Raw genomic sequence first — 15070 nt, 5'->3', positions numbered from 1 at the left:
ACATGATATGTATCCTAAGCAGTGCCTCTAAGAACTTTAATTCTTATTTAATCATCATCATCATTACAGATAAAGTTCTTTTCACCGTTTCACATATATTACTTTTAGAACTCACAAAAAATTACATTTCATTTTTAGAAATTGTGGTAGTTGTTACCCTTGGCTAAGGGTATTAACTAGAAGGCAGACTGAGGGGGGTTCTGGGGTGATGGTAATGTTTTGGTCTTGATCCAGGTACTGGTTATATGGGTGCATTCAATCTGTAATAGTATATCAAGTTATATATTTATGATTTGTGCATTGTTTGGATGTATATTATAGTTCTATTAATAAAAATGAAAACATTACAAAAATTTTATTTTTAAATTGATTCACTGGGATAAAAGGTTATAAGATTAATGCAGAAAGTCCATAATGCTAACATTTTTATAGTCTTTAAGTCATAAATCTGGGGGCGCCTGGCTGTAAGAGTTGTAGTAGAGCATGCAACTCTTGATCTCAGGGTTGTGAGTTCAGGCTCTATGTTTCGTGTAGAGATTACTTAAAAATAAAAAAAAATCTTTTTAAAAAGTCATAAATTTGAATAATTCAAAATTGAAAAATTAAAGATTTTTAATATATCAGAATAAATATAAAAAGGTACATGTATTTTACAATGAGATATAACAGAGTTACTCTAAAAATAAGTTTACATGATCAATGACTAGTACATTGTGAATGGTACTCTCATGTTAATGTTATGGTTTATTAAGCATATGAGGCAATAAAGTAAAATGAATTACCTGTTACTCTTATGACTTGACCTATACTTGGGTCTTAAATGGCTGCAGTCATACAAGTGATTCCTCAAGGGCATGTTATGATCTGATTTAAAACCTAAACTAATTCTTCAGCTACATAGATTCACCCAAACTTAAAGTTTCTCTAAGCAAAGTAACATCATACACAGATTCCACCACAGAGGCTCAAAAATGAGATAGAGAGACAAAGGGAAGAGGGCCAGAGAGAGAAGGATCTCTGTTCTATTGTGTATCAAAGTAGCATGCACCATTTCAGGAACTTAAGCAGTCCCTAGGATGCTATACTGATGTAAAACAAATGAACAAGATAAAGACCTTAGTACAACATTTAAAAAACTGGCTTGGAAATATTTGCCAAGACTGTTAAAAGTCAACTGCAGGAACAAATTGTTAATTACTTTCCTTGTTATAAAATCAGTTTCTTAAAAACACCTTATGAACTTATGTTTTGAATACCATTTCAGTATGTAAAATTAAATTCTATTCAAACATCTAATGGTTCCTTTCAGCTTCCATCTAAGTCATGCAAAAAACTCCACCTAAGATGGGTTAAGATCTCAAAGGTAGTACAAAAATGCTCCCCCTTCTGTAATTAGATTAATTCCCAAAAAGCAGGAGTGATAGAGTTTGTTCCATAAATGCTCCTTCTCTACCTTTGTCTTTATAATGACAGGGAAGACAGTTTTAGCCCAATGATTCTCAGATATGGCAAATTATAATTGAAAAGAGATCAATTTTTCCATAAACAATATGAACTTACATGTAAAAACGATGCTTGAAAGGATGGGATACATTTTCAACTATTATATTCACCTAACAATATGAACTTAGCAGGTAAAAACGATGCTTGAAAGGATGGGATACATTTTCAATTATTATATTCACATAAAGTATTTGGATGTTTTAAAATCTCTTCCTCCTAGTCTTCTCATTTTGATTCTTACCCATTTTTCTCAGATGAATCTTTCTATTCAATTTGCAATCCTAAAAAGTAACATGAGCAGCTATCATAATATACGTTTTCAGATGGGTAAACGGAGGCCCAGAAAGGATGACGGGCTCCACGCTGTTCAGCTATGCAAAGTTGGGACTGAATCCAGTCCACATTGGTTCTAAACCATTTATTCTTTGTTTAAGTTGAGGTATTATTTACATTCAGTAAAACTAATTCCCTGTAAATGTACAGTTTGGCCAGTTTTGATAATTATATATAGTTGTGTCACCACTGAGTTCTATCCTACAGAACAGTTCATCTTCCTAAAAAACTTCCTTGTGCCCCTTTGCTGTTGACCCAATCCCCCAAACCATGGTCCTTGGCAAACATTAATCTGCTTTCTGTACTGTTTTGTTTGCCCTTTCTACAACTTCATATTAATACAATCAATGTGTTTGACTTCCTATACTTAGAATAATGTTTTTGAGCTTTATCCATGCTGTTACATGTGTTCATATTTTGTTTCTCTTTATTGCTGAGTAACATTCCATAGTATGGAAATACCACAATTTATCAATTCATCGGTTGTTATGGACTGAAATGTGTACCCTCAAAATACATAGGTTGAAGTGCTAATCCCTAGTGTGACTTATTTGAAGACAGGATCTTTAAAGAGGTAATAAGGTTAAATGAGGTCATAAGGATAGGGCCCTAATCCAGTAAGACTGGTGTTCTTATAAGAAGAAGAGATACCAGGCATGCCCAGAAACACAGAAAAGGCCATGTAAGGTCACAGCAAGAAGGCAGCCAGCCCTCTGCCAGCCAAGGAGACAGGCCTCAGAAAAAAACAACCCTGCTGACATCTTGATCTTGGACTTCCAGCCTCCATACTGTGAGGAAATAAATTTCTGCTGTTCAAGCCATCCAGCCTATGCAGCCCTAGTAAAGTAATCTTAGCTATCAAGACTGAAGAGCCAGTATTTCAGTCCTTGAAAGAACTTGGCAATTCCCTTTAGAATTACTACAACTTCATCATCCTTTATTTTGAGAGAGAAAGAGACACACAGAACATGAGCAGGTGAGGGGCAGAGAGACAGGAAGACACAGAATCTGCAGCAGGCTCCAGGTTCTGAGCTGTCAGCACAGAGGTCGATGCCGGGCTCGAACTCACAAACCACGAGATCGTGACCTGGGCCACAGTCAGATGCTTAGCCAACTGAGCCACCCAGGCACCCCCATCATCCTTTAAAAGTATTTGCTGTTAGTAGCATAATCCAAGTTTAATAAAAAAAGGAACTTCTCACCCCCATTTTTTTGTTTTATTTCATTATTACTACCACAGCACTATTGTTTTCTGGTAGTCATTACATTTAAAGCTGTTACTTTATGAATTAAAATCAGTATTTTTAATAGTCATTTTTATGGATTGGTCAGAAAATCTAATGGTCATTAATAACATATGTAACTGTATCCTGCATCCTAAACAATTGAATTTTTGCAATGTTCTACTTCACTGCCTAAAAAATCTTATAGGAACCCTAGACTTTTAGTCAATCTCCCAAACAAAACAGGAATTACTTCTGTAACCAAAACAAAGGTGTTCGACCTAGTTCAGCTAGAATACCTTAAAATGAGACTAAGGAGACTCACTTCAGCCTCTTCCAGTCTTGTTTTTTTCCCAGCAGAACTCCCTGTCCTCCCCAAAACAAACTCCAACAGATACGAAATATGTTGTTCCCCGGAGCAGCACCGGGATCCAGAGCCCAACCTGTCATGTACCCTTCCCCCATAGTGGCCTTTAAAGTACCTCCTGGGATGCTGGGGTTCCACAGAACAAGATTAGAAAACTAAAGATCTATACTCTATGGTAGGACCCTTCTTACAAGGTAGAAAGTTCCTTCTAACATGTGTCTCTCTATTTTCCTTAACAATAGATCCCAGCCTAATCCCAGTTTTATTTGAGGGTCATTGCTTTATCTTTTGGTTTTCCCTTTTCTATAACAAAAATACATTTAATTACTCTTCATAATAAATGGTTTTTCATAATCCATATCATTTTGAACATTCTCCTTTGGATGAACGTAATTTTCCAGGAAGACACTTGTCTGTCCAAGCTTCTCATGAAAACAAGGCCCTTCACCATCTGACCCCAACCACGTTTCAAATCCTCATCTTAGTCACACCAATTCAGTCCACTTTTCCCATAGTATCAATATAATATAAGTACTTATCTAGTTTGCATAAGAATCTAGATATCCATGTCTTGACATCTATTCTCCACCCGGTAAGAACCCCTGAACTCCTCTGTCCATTTCCATCCACTATTATTTTTTCCATCTTGCCCAAAATGTAAGTTCAAGGCTTCTCTATACCATCTTGCAGTGTCCATTCACACCCAGTATTAGGTTAGTCTCCAAAGTACATTTACCATATAGGTTACTTATGGAATCTCAGTGTATGGTATGTTATCAAAGTATCACTTCAGAACTTCTAAATTCATTTCCTAAACTCCCCATGAAAGCAGAAGAAAATCAATCTAAGTCTGTTGTATCTGACAAGATTTCTCTGGAAACAAACCTAAAGAATCTCTGCATTATTCTGTTATCCCTACTTGGAGAGAGTGTGCATGCACATCTCCCCACATCAGGTGATGTCTATGCCCTTCACATCTGTGGCCTAATAGCATTCCACAGCGAGTAACTATCACCTTACTTTTATTTCAGTAGAACGATACTAAATGATAGAATAACTGCCCCTCCCCCCCAAAAAAGGGGAAGATATCAAGAAAAGTCCTGAGAATTCTAATCACATGCCAGAGTATATTATATTTTACACAGATCAATGTGTCCAGATCAGGTCAGGCCTATTATAGAGGTATGCACCCAAATATTTGGCATATATTCTCAACAAACCATCTTTTCTGAACCACTATGTCAAAATCTCATGAGGTCTCTTCAAACTTTATATAAATGCTCAATTTCTAGACTGTTCAGGACAGCCAACACTTGCTAATTCTACATTTTTGAACTCCAAATAAAGTAGGAAATTATACAGAGAGAAGAGAGGGTAAACAAAATGGGTGCCAGTGTGCTCAGGAGCATAAGCAGAACCAAAGGCCCAGCCCCTTGGTCACTGTTCCTTGTGTCTTCCCTATCAATAATGCTCTTCTCATGCGGGAAGGAGGGTTCCTTCATGGAAGAAAGTTATGGAAAGGAACTGACTTGAGAATTTGGGAAGAGCTCCCGCAACATGGAGAGCTGCTCATTCCCCTCACCCCTGCCCTGACCTCCCCAAAACAGCTTCTTCTTCTGACCTGAACTTGGGAAAATCTTAGAGAACAATAAAGGCAGACCAAGCTTCGACAGGGAAGAAAGAATAGGAGGGAGTGCATAGCACAGTCCTTATGCTACATGATGCCTTCATGCACAGACATCGGCAAGGAGTCGGAGGAGCAGCACTGGATCTCCCAAGAGGTAAATTCTAATTGTGGTCTTTTCCATCCACCTCTTGCCCACACCTCACAGCCAAGCTTGATCCCAAATCAATTAAATTACAGTCTCTGATGTTGGGTCACAGGTATTTTCTATTTTTGTTCCCATTTTGATTGTATAACTGGAATTAAGAATTACTGCTAACCCAAAGGGGAAGAAAGGAGAAACTAGAGGTAGAAGAGGGAAGAAGCAGAGGCTAGCATTTGTTAAGTGTGTATTTATTGCCAGGTTTGGTAACAGGAGCATTGCACACTTGACCCTACTGTTTGTAAAGAAGGGATTAAAAACTCCATTTAAAATTCAAAAAAACAGGGGCACGTGGGTGGCTCGGTCGGTGAGGCATCCAACTTTGGCCCAGGTCATGATCCTGCACTTTGTGGGTTTGAGTCCTGTGTCTGGGCTCTGTGCTGATAGCTCTGAGCCTGGAGCTGCTGCAGATTCAGTGTCTCCCTCTCTCTCTCTGCCCCTCCCCTGCTTGCACTCCGTCTCCCTGTCTCCCAAAAATGAATAAATATTAAAAAAAATGTTTTTTTAATTTTAAAAATTAGGTAACTTGTCCGACGTCACAGAGCAAGTAAGTGATGGATCCAGGATTTAAATTCAGATCTGTTTGGCCCTCCCAACACTGCATTATCCCCACTATATTGTGCATAGGATAACAAAGAAAAGAAGGCAAAGTTTCACCTCCTTAATTTTTCCTAGGGATCATCTGCATACCAAGTCGTTCAAATTTAAGACACTCATCTGCACATACTAAAGGTCTGAGTAAAAGAGTAGTTAAAACTCCTGCCATTAACAAGGGAGACTATGTTTTGAAAGTAAAACTGATCAGAGGTACATTCATTCTCCACAATCAATAAAGTATTATTTAGCTAACTCTTACCTAAAGAAGCTAAATGAAACCTGAGTGATCTTTCTGGGAAAAACCCAAGAGTAGAAGTCACGTTAGATTAGGGAATAATCTCTCTGTCCAAGCCATAGATGGCTACTAGTTGGCTGTATGACATCAGCAAGTTCCTTTACCTTCTACAGAAAAGGAAGATCCTGCCATGTTTTAAATAAGGCTGCACTAAAGATGAAATGAATGACACGATTCTCAGCTTTTCTATCAAACTTCCCCCAAAGCAGTGGGAAACAAATAATGAAGCATTCTTAAAACTTGTTGAAATCTTAGGATACGCCTTAAAGTCTCCAGGTTTATCTTAAAAACTGCATGTCAGGGGCGCCTGGGTGGCTCAGTCGGTTAAGTGTCCGACTTCGGCTCAGGTCATGATCTCGCGGTCCGTGGGTTCGAGCCCCGCGTCGGGCTCTGTGCTGACAGCTCAGAGCCTGGAGCCTGTTTCAGATTCTGTGTCTCCCTCTTTCTCTGACCCTCCCCTGTTCATGCTCTCTCTCTCTCTGTCTCAAAAATAAATAAATGTTAAAAAAAATTTTTTTTAAAAACCTGCATGTCAATTTCATATGCTACCCCATCACATACCCATGTTTTGTTTGGATAAGAGAAGAATCAGGGGATAAAACTGGTGTTCAGGAAAGTGGGTTTTGACCATACCCTGCCAACCCATAAATGCATTACAAAGGCACAGAGGTCTACGAAAGCACTTAATAAACTGTTAATTGCTAGATCCAAATATGTTATTACCATCTTCCAAAAGGAAGTATTAAAACAAATTTTTATAAAGGAACTATGGTGGACTGGATATTCTCTAAGGCTGTTACACTATGCTTTTCACAATTTCTTGGAGCTATCTTTCCCTCTCTGCTGGTCTCCAATATTGAGTACCTACTGAATAGGTTAGGCATTGTACTTGAAGCTGGTGAACAGCTGTGAATAAAAGCTAATCTCTGCTCTCTCGAAGCACACGTATTAAAGAGAAAGACCAGCATTAAATAGTCAATCATAAGTGTGATGAGTCCTATAAATGGGAAGTCCAGGTTCTACTGCCTACACAAGTGGAGAAAGCAAACAGGGAGGTCTGCAGGGGAAAGTAGGTAACTTTTCAGCTTCCTACATCTTTATTACTGGGTTGGAAGCACCCAATTCCTAGCACTTTAGACATATTCACACACACAAGGAACTTCTTCCAAAATCCAATTAATAAGTCAAGAATATTTCAGGCTTCACTTACTTACAAAGTTCAATGTCAGGACATGCAGACCAGGTTTATCACTCTATTTGTCAGGAAAAGAGGCTTTATTTAGTATTCAGAGCAAAATTAGGGTGACAAGTTATATTAGAAAAACAATTTTCCCAAAGACAAGAATGTATTTGTGCTAAACTAGTATAAAAATAATACAATCACTCTTAATAGTTAAGTATTTAAAGCAAAAGTTATTACCCTCAACCTGGAAGCAAAAGGTTCTGCTCCTGACTCCCTCACGTCACCCTACGCAATTCACATAGTCTCTGGAACCTCAGCTGCCCCCTCTGTAAAATGAGAAGGTCAAAACAAAACAAAACAGCAATGCCTTTAGGTCCCCTACCACATTCATAAACAGCATCCACTCAAAATAGTTTGAAACTTGAGTTGAAGTTATAACTTAAAAGTTATAAACTTAAAAGTTATAGAATATTATATATCCCTATAATTACTATTTTTCATTTTTAAATTAGCCATTTTTTATAATATATTCATGCCACAATTGTACAATGATTTTACTTCTAAATCTCTTTAGATGGAAGCCAACAGCACTAGATCTTGTCTTCTAAAAGTTCAAAATACAGGGACATGTGGGTGGCTCAGTCGGTTAAGCGCCTGACTTCGGCTTAGGTCATGATCTCATGGTTCAGGAGTTCGAGCTCCATGTCGGGCTCTGTGCTGACAGCTCAGAGCCTGGAGCCTGCTTCACGTTCTGTGTCTCCCTCTTTCTCTCTCTGCCCCTCCCCTGCTCTCTCTGTCTCTGTCTCTCTCTAAAATATAAGCATTAAAAAAACTTACAAAAAAAATGAAAGTTCAAAATACTCAGAGACCATGTCTTCAATCTGAGAATCTCAAAATAATTCCTGCACCATTTTATTGCTCTGCTAAAAAATTATTTACTTATATCCACTCACGGTACACAGGAATACAATGTGCTCTTCAAACTTGGGAAAATTCCATTTGGAATTCTAGAAAACCTGGCTCTCTTCCCATTTTGGCATAAAAGCGTCATGTGTTCAGCTCGCCCTCTGCCACTTCCTCTCAGCTGAGCCCTTCACCAAGGAGCTGGCTCCCAGCACAGAAAGAAAGGAGGAGGAAGAGGAAGCCTGCAACCACACAGGAGTCTCTGCCCAACTTGAAAGTTTATAGAGAAACCTTTTCACGTATCCTCTTTCAATTCAACAAATGCTCTAGCCACCCAGAGTTCAAACAGAAATATAAGCAAAATCTTCCAAAACAGATTCAAGGCATTAATAAGAGGGAAAAAGTGGAAGACGGCATAAACTAAAGCTGCAAGTTTCCTGGTGTGTCAGCTATATATAAGTTGTTGAACAATTGGTGACCTCGGAGTTTCTCAAGCAGGTGAATGTCTTTGTGGTTTTTTAAAATATAAAAATTTTAAATCTTCACGCCTTGTATCTTGGAATAGACTCTAGTTAACAAGCTGAAAGATACTAGAAAACAAATGCCATGGAAGCTTTTTTAATTTAAATAAAATTGAAACACTGTTACATCACAAAACTATTGTCTAAAAACAAAATCATTCTCTGGCATATCTTCTCTGAATAAGACTTTGCTTCCTACTATCCAAGTACAGCAGTAATAACACCTTATTTGTACATGTACCAAATCTCATCTAAATCTCACAAAACAATTAGGTAGTCAGAGTATCCTAACTGTCCTTTAATAGGTTTTTAAACGAGGAGAGACTTAGATTCAGAAACCTGCTCGGCTAGTTGCCATCCTTATCACATGACTCCTCCAAGACCTAAGCTCTTACTTTGTGTCCTTTGACTTGTAGGTCTGCTGCCTTAAATCCAATCAGGAAAACATGTATCTAAATATAACCAATATAATATAAACTCATGTTCTGGAACATGCAAGAAAAAAAAAACTTTAAAAGGCAACGATAAAGCTGATGTGAGCAATCACAATAGCAGCTCACCAAAGCATTATCACCTAGTCAGGCATGATGCTAAGCTTTACAAGATTTATCAATGGCCACTTCAGTGACCATTACCTCCATTTTCCAGGTGAAGAAACCAGAGGCCTAGGAGTTAAGAATGTGGCTGGAAGAATGGCTTGTAAGAAATGGAACCAGATCTGCCTGGTTCTAGACGATGCTCTTCCTGGCGATGCTCTTTGACTTACTGCTCCATCCTCAGGTTTTACACGCCTTCCAGCTGCTTAGAGGATGCCTTCTTGAAGCTGAATGATCCTACCCTTTAGCAACACTTCTTCCTGTTTCTAAGTTCATACTCATCAAGCAACTCTCCTGATACTAAACTGGTTTTCCAAGCCCATTCTCTACTTCGAAAAAGAAGAGCTGACCAGTCAAAAAAGAAAGTGGATACTCTTGGCGATGATTATTTTTTAGAGTAAATTACAAGACCAGGCATTCTGGTTTTGAACATTAAGTTGACCATAACTTTGTGATTCACCTAACTAATCATGAAAGCACCAATATCCTTTTCGGAGGATCATCATAATAGAGAAAAATCATCAAGTCAGACATTAACCCTATACAAGCCCACAACTGCTAAGCTCAACTCTATACCTAAGAATTTAACAAAACAAAACAAAAGCTACTGTTACTGTTTAAAAAAAAATCTGGCTGATAGAACTACTACATATATAGCTGGAAGCACTTGCACTAGCCTTCCTTCTCCAGCAGGAAAAATAAAAATACATTATGCAAACTTCTAGTGTTTTTGGTGTTAAGGTGAAGAGAATGAAAGAATTACTACACAGAAAAAAATCTATTACCAGTTTAAGTGGAAGGGACATGTTGTTTCAGAACTAATTTTATTTTGGAAATACCAGACAAGTGGCAGGTCTTACTGACAGATCAGAATTTCTTCCCCCAATCTTCCCTTCCCTCCCATACTCTATAATACTTGAGGACCTAATATTTTTTTGGGAAAAGCCAAAATTTAGATGTGTCCCTTAGTTTCCTCCCCAAAGGTTAGCCGGCTGATTCTTACCAGATTCATGGTCTTGAATAGGGAAAATCAGTAGATTCTTTGGCTTACACAAATCTTGCTAATTCTTCCAGACCCTACATGTCTACAGGTTCACTGTTTTCTAAAGTTTCTTTCCTATCCTCCACCCCGATTTTCTATCTTCTAGATGACACGAGCAGTGGCAATTCTCAGAGGAAAGGATAACTGGAAGGCATGCACTAAAAACACCACAGCACGGGAAACTGGCCCATTCAAAGCTGGGAAGTGGTACTGAGAAGTGAGAATGCTCACCATGACTCCTGTTCATGCCCATCAAGTCAGGAGAGCCTAGAACATGATGTCTTTAGAAGAAATTTGCGTCTGGTAAAGTCAAGGAAATAAAATAAGGATGGAAGTTTTTTGACTTACAATGAATGGCAGCATTATGTACAGAATTAGGAAGCACAGATTTTGTAAAGCAAAAAAGGGTAGGAAAGAAGGAACCACAACTGACTGACATTTCTTTTTTTTTTTTTAATTTAAGCATTGATCCAATTCTCTTTAATTTTCTTAGCCAGTCCCTTTTTGTCTGAAAATACAGTTCAACCCAGTCCATTTCAAAAAGCACCAATAAAGTTTCCGCGATTTCAATTATTCCTATATGAAAGCTGAGGGGAAGGGAGACAGACAAGTCCCAGGACAATATCTGTTGGGCTGACAAATGGTAGGCATAAAAGGAAAGACAATATGGAGTTGTGCTTGTGTATGTGTCATATATGTATGTCACTAGATGAGCTAGGCTCAACCGCACAAAAGGGAAGAAAAGCCTTATCACAGCAAATCTGTCAAAATCTGTAGGTCCCACAAGTATCTACCTACCAAGGATGATATTTTATTTGTTCCAAATAGCTGGAGTCCACTTTGAAAGAGGACTGACAGTAATGCAGATGTCGAGTTCTGGTTGCTTTTATGGTTTACTTTGAGGATCCTACAGGGCAGCACCCAGAGTCGTTTGAAGACAGATGCACTCTGATATCTGCCATAATGCTGCAAATATGCATAACTCATCAACATTTGATATAGGTATTGGCAAAATGATCCTTTTGGTACTTTAAGAAAATATTACATGGGGCGCCTGAGTCACTCAGTCAGTTAAGCATCTGACTTCGGCTCAGGTCATAATCTCACAATTTGTGAGCTCAAGCCCTGTATCAAGCTCTGTGCTGACAGTGCAGAGCCTAGAGCCTGCTTTGAGTTCTGTGTCTCCCTCTCTCTCTGCCCCTCCCCTGCTCACACTCTGTCTCTATCTCAAAAAAATAAACATTAAAAAAAAAAAATTTAGGGCACCTGGGTGGCTCCACTGGTTAAGCATCCAACTTCAGCTCAGGTCACGATCTCACGGTTCGTGAGTTCGAGCCCCGAGTCTGGCTCTGCGCTGACAGCCCAGAGCCTGGGGCCTGCTTCGGATTCTGTGTCTCCCTCTCCCTCTGCCCCTCCTCCCCTGCTCACACTTTCTCCCAAAAAATAAACATTAAAAAAATTAAAAAATAAAATAAATACAAAAAAATATTACAGACTCACTGAATCTTCATTCTGAAAACAATCATTAAAGAGAACCTAATTCAGGGCTCAATTGGTTAAGCAGCCGACTCCGGCTCAGGTCATGATCTTGCGCAGTTCATGAGTTAGAGCCCTGCCTCGGGCTCTGTGCTGACAGCTCAGAGCCTGGAGCCTACCACAGATTCTGTGTCTCCCGTCTCTCTCTCTGCCCCTCCCCTGCTCACGCTTGGTCTCTCTCTTTGTCAAAAATAAATTTAAAAACATTAAAAAAAAAAAAAAAGAGAGAGAGAACCTAATTCAGTCCCCTTCTCCTACAGATGAGGAAATTTAGAGGCTAAAAGGTGGATTTAAGCATCACGCACATACTGGAAAGAACATAAACAAAATTTATTTGAAAGCAGTGAATTAAAGAAAATCAAATCAAAGAGAATTAAAATCTTTCAAAAGAAAAGTGTCTTTTAGCTTCATTTTGTACACAGAACAATCATAAATTACATCCTCTTCCTCTTGCAGAAGACGACTCACACCATAGCAAATTAGGTCTTTTCTAAAATACACACTCATTCCTTCAGGCAGACACACTACCATGCTGTTCTTTCCGTTTACATTCAACTCTAGATCCCACCACCTAACTGAAGTGTTTTCACAAAGTTTCACAAAATTGCTGAGGCTCAGCAAGTTAAGCATGTTTATTAATCCTCACCCCAATGAACCTACTTCTAGGGAAAAAAACAGGTACCATAATCTAAAGGTAAATTGACCTTTCTTTTAAAAAGTAGAAAAGAAAGGTGGGTAGTTCTAGAATTTTTACTATTCCCAAGACCCTCCAGAAGAGTGGATACTAGCTATTTAAAACAAAATATGCATGCAGTGGATTGGGACCTGATCATCAAGCAATGCCAGTGGTTCTTAGCAGTGGCCCCTGGAAGGAGGCTACATGTCAGAACTAAAAGAAATGTGGAATGCATATTTTAGAGGTAACCTAAAATCTGCCCTAAGCAACTCCAATCTTAGGAAGGAAAAGGGTAATATTGTATATAACCCTAGATTTACCCAGTATGTGTCCTATGTGTATCTACAGTCAGCTTGTATATCTGGGAGGATGACAAGGAATAATCTGATGTCACTCACTTAATAGGGGGGAAAAACCTAAGTCTTGAGGGATTCAATGGCTTTTATGGTCCTTCTGACAACTGACAATTTCTATTCAGAGACTGTTTTGCAAAGCTACTTGGTCCACAGACACTAGAAAGGAGAACTAATATTAGCCAGACCTTTCATCCAGGATTAACTAACACAATGACTTTCTGGTTAGATTTTGATGCTCCAGAACTCAACCCAACAATTACACTGACAAACCATTTCTAACCTGCAAAGCAGCTGACCACCTATACCATGCAAATTCCACTAATGGAAGACTCCTGATGTCCAGTTTTGAAGAACCTGTTGGCTATCTACCAAAATGAGAAAATTCTCAGTTATGTATAAATAAGTTGATCTATTCTTTCACATTCTCTACCCTACTCCCTCTTTCCCTTTGCCTGCCTTCTTTCTTCCTCTCCTCCCTCCTTCCCCCACCCCAATGGTATGCACCAGGGACCAGCAAACTTCTCTGTAAAGAGCCAGACAGTAAATAGTTCAGGCATTTTAGGCTCTGCCATTATGGCACAAAAGCAGCTATAGATAATCCATAAATGAATAAGTGTAGCTGTGTTTCAATAAAACTATTTATAAAACCAGGCAGTGGGCCACAATTGGCTCATAAGGCTGTAGTTCATCAACCCCTGGTATAGATTAGCAGTTCTCAACCTGTAGCCTAAATCAGAATCACCTATAGAATTTGTGAATACACAGATTTCTTGGCCCCATCCTTAAAGTTTCTGATGCAGCAAGTCTGTAGTAGGGCCTGAGATTTTGCATTTTTCTTAAGTTCCTAAATGATGTTGATGCTGCTGGTCTAGGCATCACACTTTGAGAACCACAGGTATAGAATAACAGTCTATCCTGGACTAAGTGGAAGGCTGAAATGTAATGAACAATTAGGAAAGTGGAAATTACATGCTGTAAACTTGTCTGCTAATTTTACAGAACATTTCATATGAAGACTTACTGTTAAGTGCCATAATATTATCTGTTCCTGGATGATGGAAATTTATTCCCATGCGTCCTGAAAAATAAAATAATTTTATTTTAAGCACAAAGAAAAGAATGCTTAATATAATCATTTCAAATACATAGTAAAAGACGGACATTACAAAAAGCTATAACAGATTAATCTAGAACAATGCTATCAAAGGCCATAGCAGTTACAATGGTTTTTAAATCAAATCATAAAACATACAAATGAAAAAAAATCTTAAAGCCAAAATCTCAATAACAAATAAATAAAAACAAAAAAGAAGCTTCCATTATAACAGTGTGAAATTTTAAAGCATTTCTTGCATTCCAATTTAAACATGCCAACTGGATTAAGCATTTTATTTAAACAACCATTCATACTGCCCTTCAAATTCAAGCAGCAAAATAATAAATTCAAAGAAGTATATAAACTTGAAGCTTAGTGGGAATAAAAAGATAAAGGTTTCACAGTGGCTCAAAAATGCAACATAATTATCAGAATGGCAACCCGAAGAAATATGGTAAAATTTATATAACAGGGATAGTGGGGAACAATGACTGGCCTAAAAATCTAGGGTTCTTATGCTTCCCCTACTACTAACTAGTTATATGACCGCGGGTAGAACGCTCATCTCCAGACCTTCATCCTTACAGTAACAGGGTTGCAAACTTCTGCCCACCCTGGCTACCTGCCTGTTTTTCTATACCTCTGAGCTAAGAATCATTTTTACATTTTAAAGGGATTAAAAAAAATTAAAAAACAAAGAATATGCCACAGAGACCATCTGAACCACAGACCTAAAATACTTACTCTCTGTCCCTTTACAAAGTCTGCCAACCCCTGGTCTAGAAGATGATAAGTCTGAATCAGATGTTTTAACTCAATAGCCTCCAGGGTTAAAAGTGGAAGATGTAAAACAGTTGGTATGTTTTTCATGAATTATTTGGGAAAAGGAGGTGGATGTATTAAAAGAATAAAGAAACAGAGAGTCTGATATAGAAAAAAAATGTATAGTTTGTTTATTTGACCAAATACAAAATCGTTACTAAACGATTTAACAAAATCGTTACTAAAACCATGCTT

At 38.2% G+C, this 15070-nt stretch overlaps 1 protein-coding gene across 9 annotated transcripts in view; it reads right to left on the bottom strand.

Annotated features, from left to right (window-relative positions):
• CPEB3 (cytoplasmic polyadenylation element binding protein 3) overlaps window positions 1-15070 on the bottom strand; it is a 189843-nt gene that overhangs the window by 94750 nt on the left and 80023 nt on the right. For all 9 annotated transcript variants that reach the window (XM_060642033.3, XM_060642027.3, XM_060642029.3 and 6 more), the window contains one exon: window positions 13979-14035. In XM_060642033.3, coding sequence (XP_060498016.1) covers window positions 13979-14035 — 57 coding nt within the window. The remainder of the gene's footprint in view (window positions 1-13978; window positions 14036-15070) is intronic.

The sequence above is a fragment of the Panthera onca genome, chromosome D2 (genome assembly GCF_046562875.1).
Source record: "Panthera onca isolate mPanOnc1 chromosome D2, mPanOnc1 haplotype 2, whole genome shotgun sequence".
NCBI lineage: Eukaryota > Metazoa > Chordata > Mammalia > Carnivora > Felidae > Panthera > Panthera onca.
Note: the sequence above shows the minus strand (reverse complement) of the source record. Positions and strands in the feature narration are given on the sequence as shown.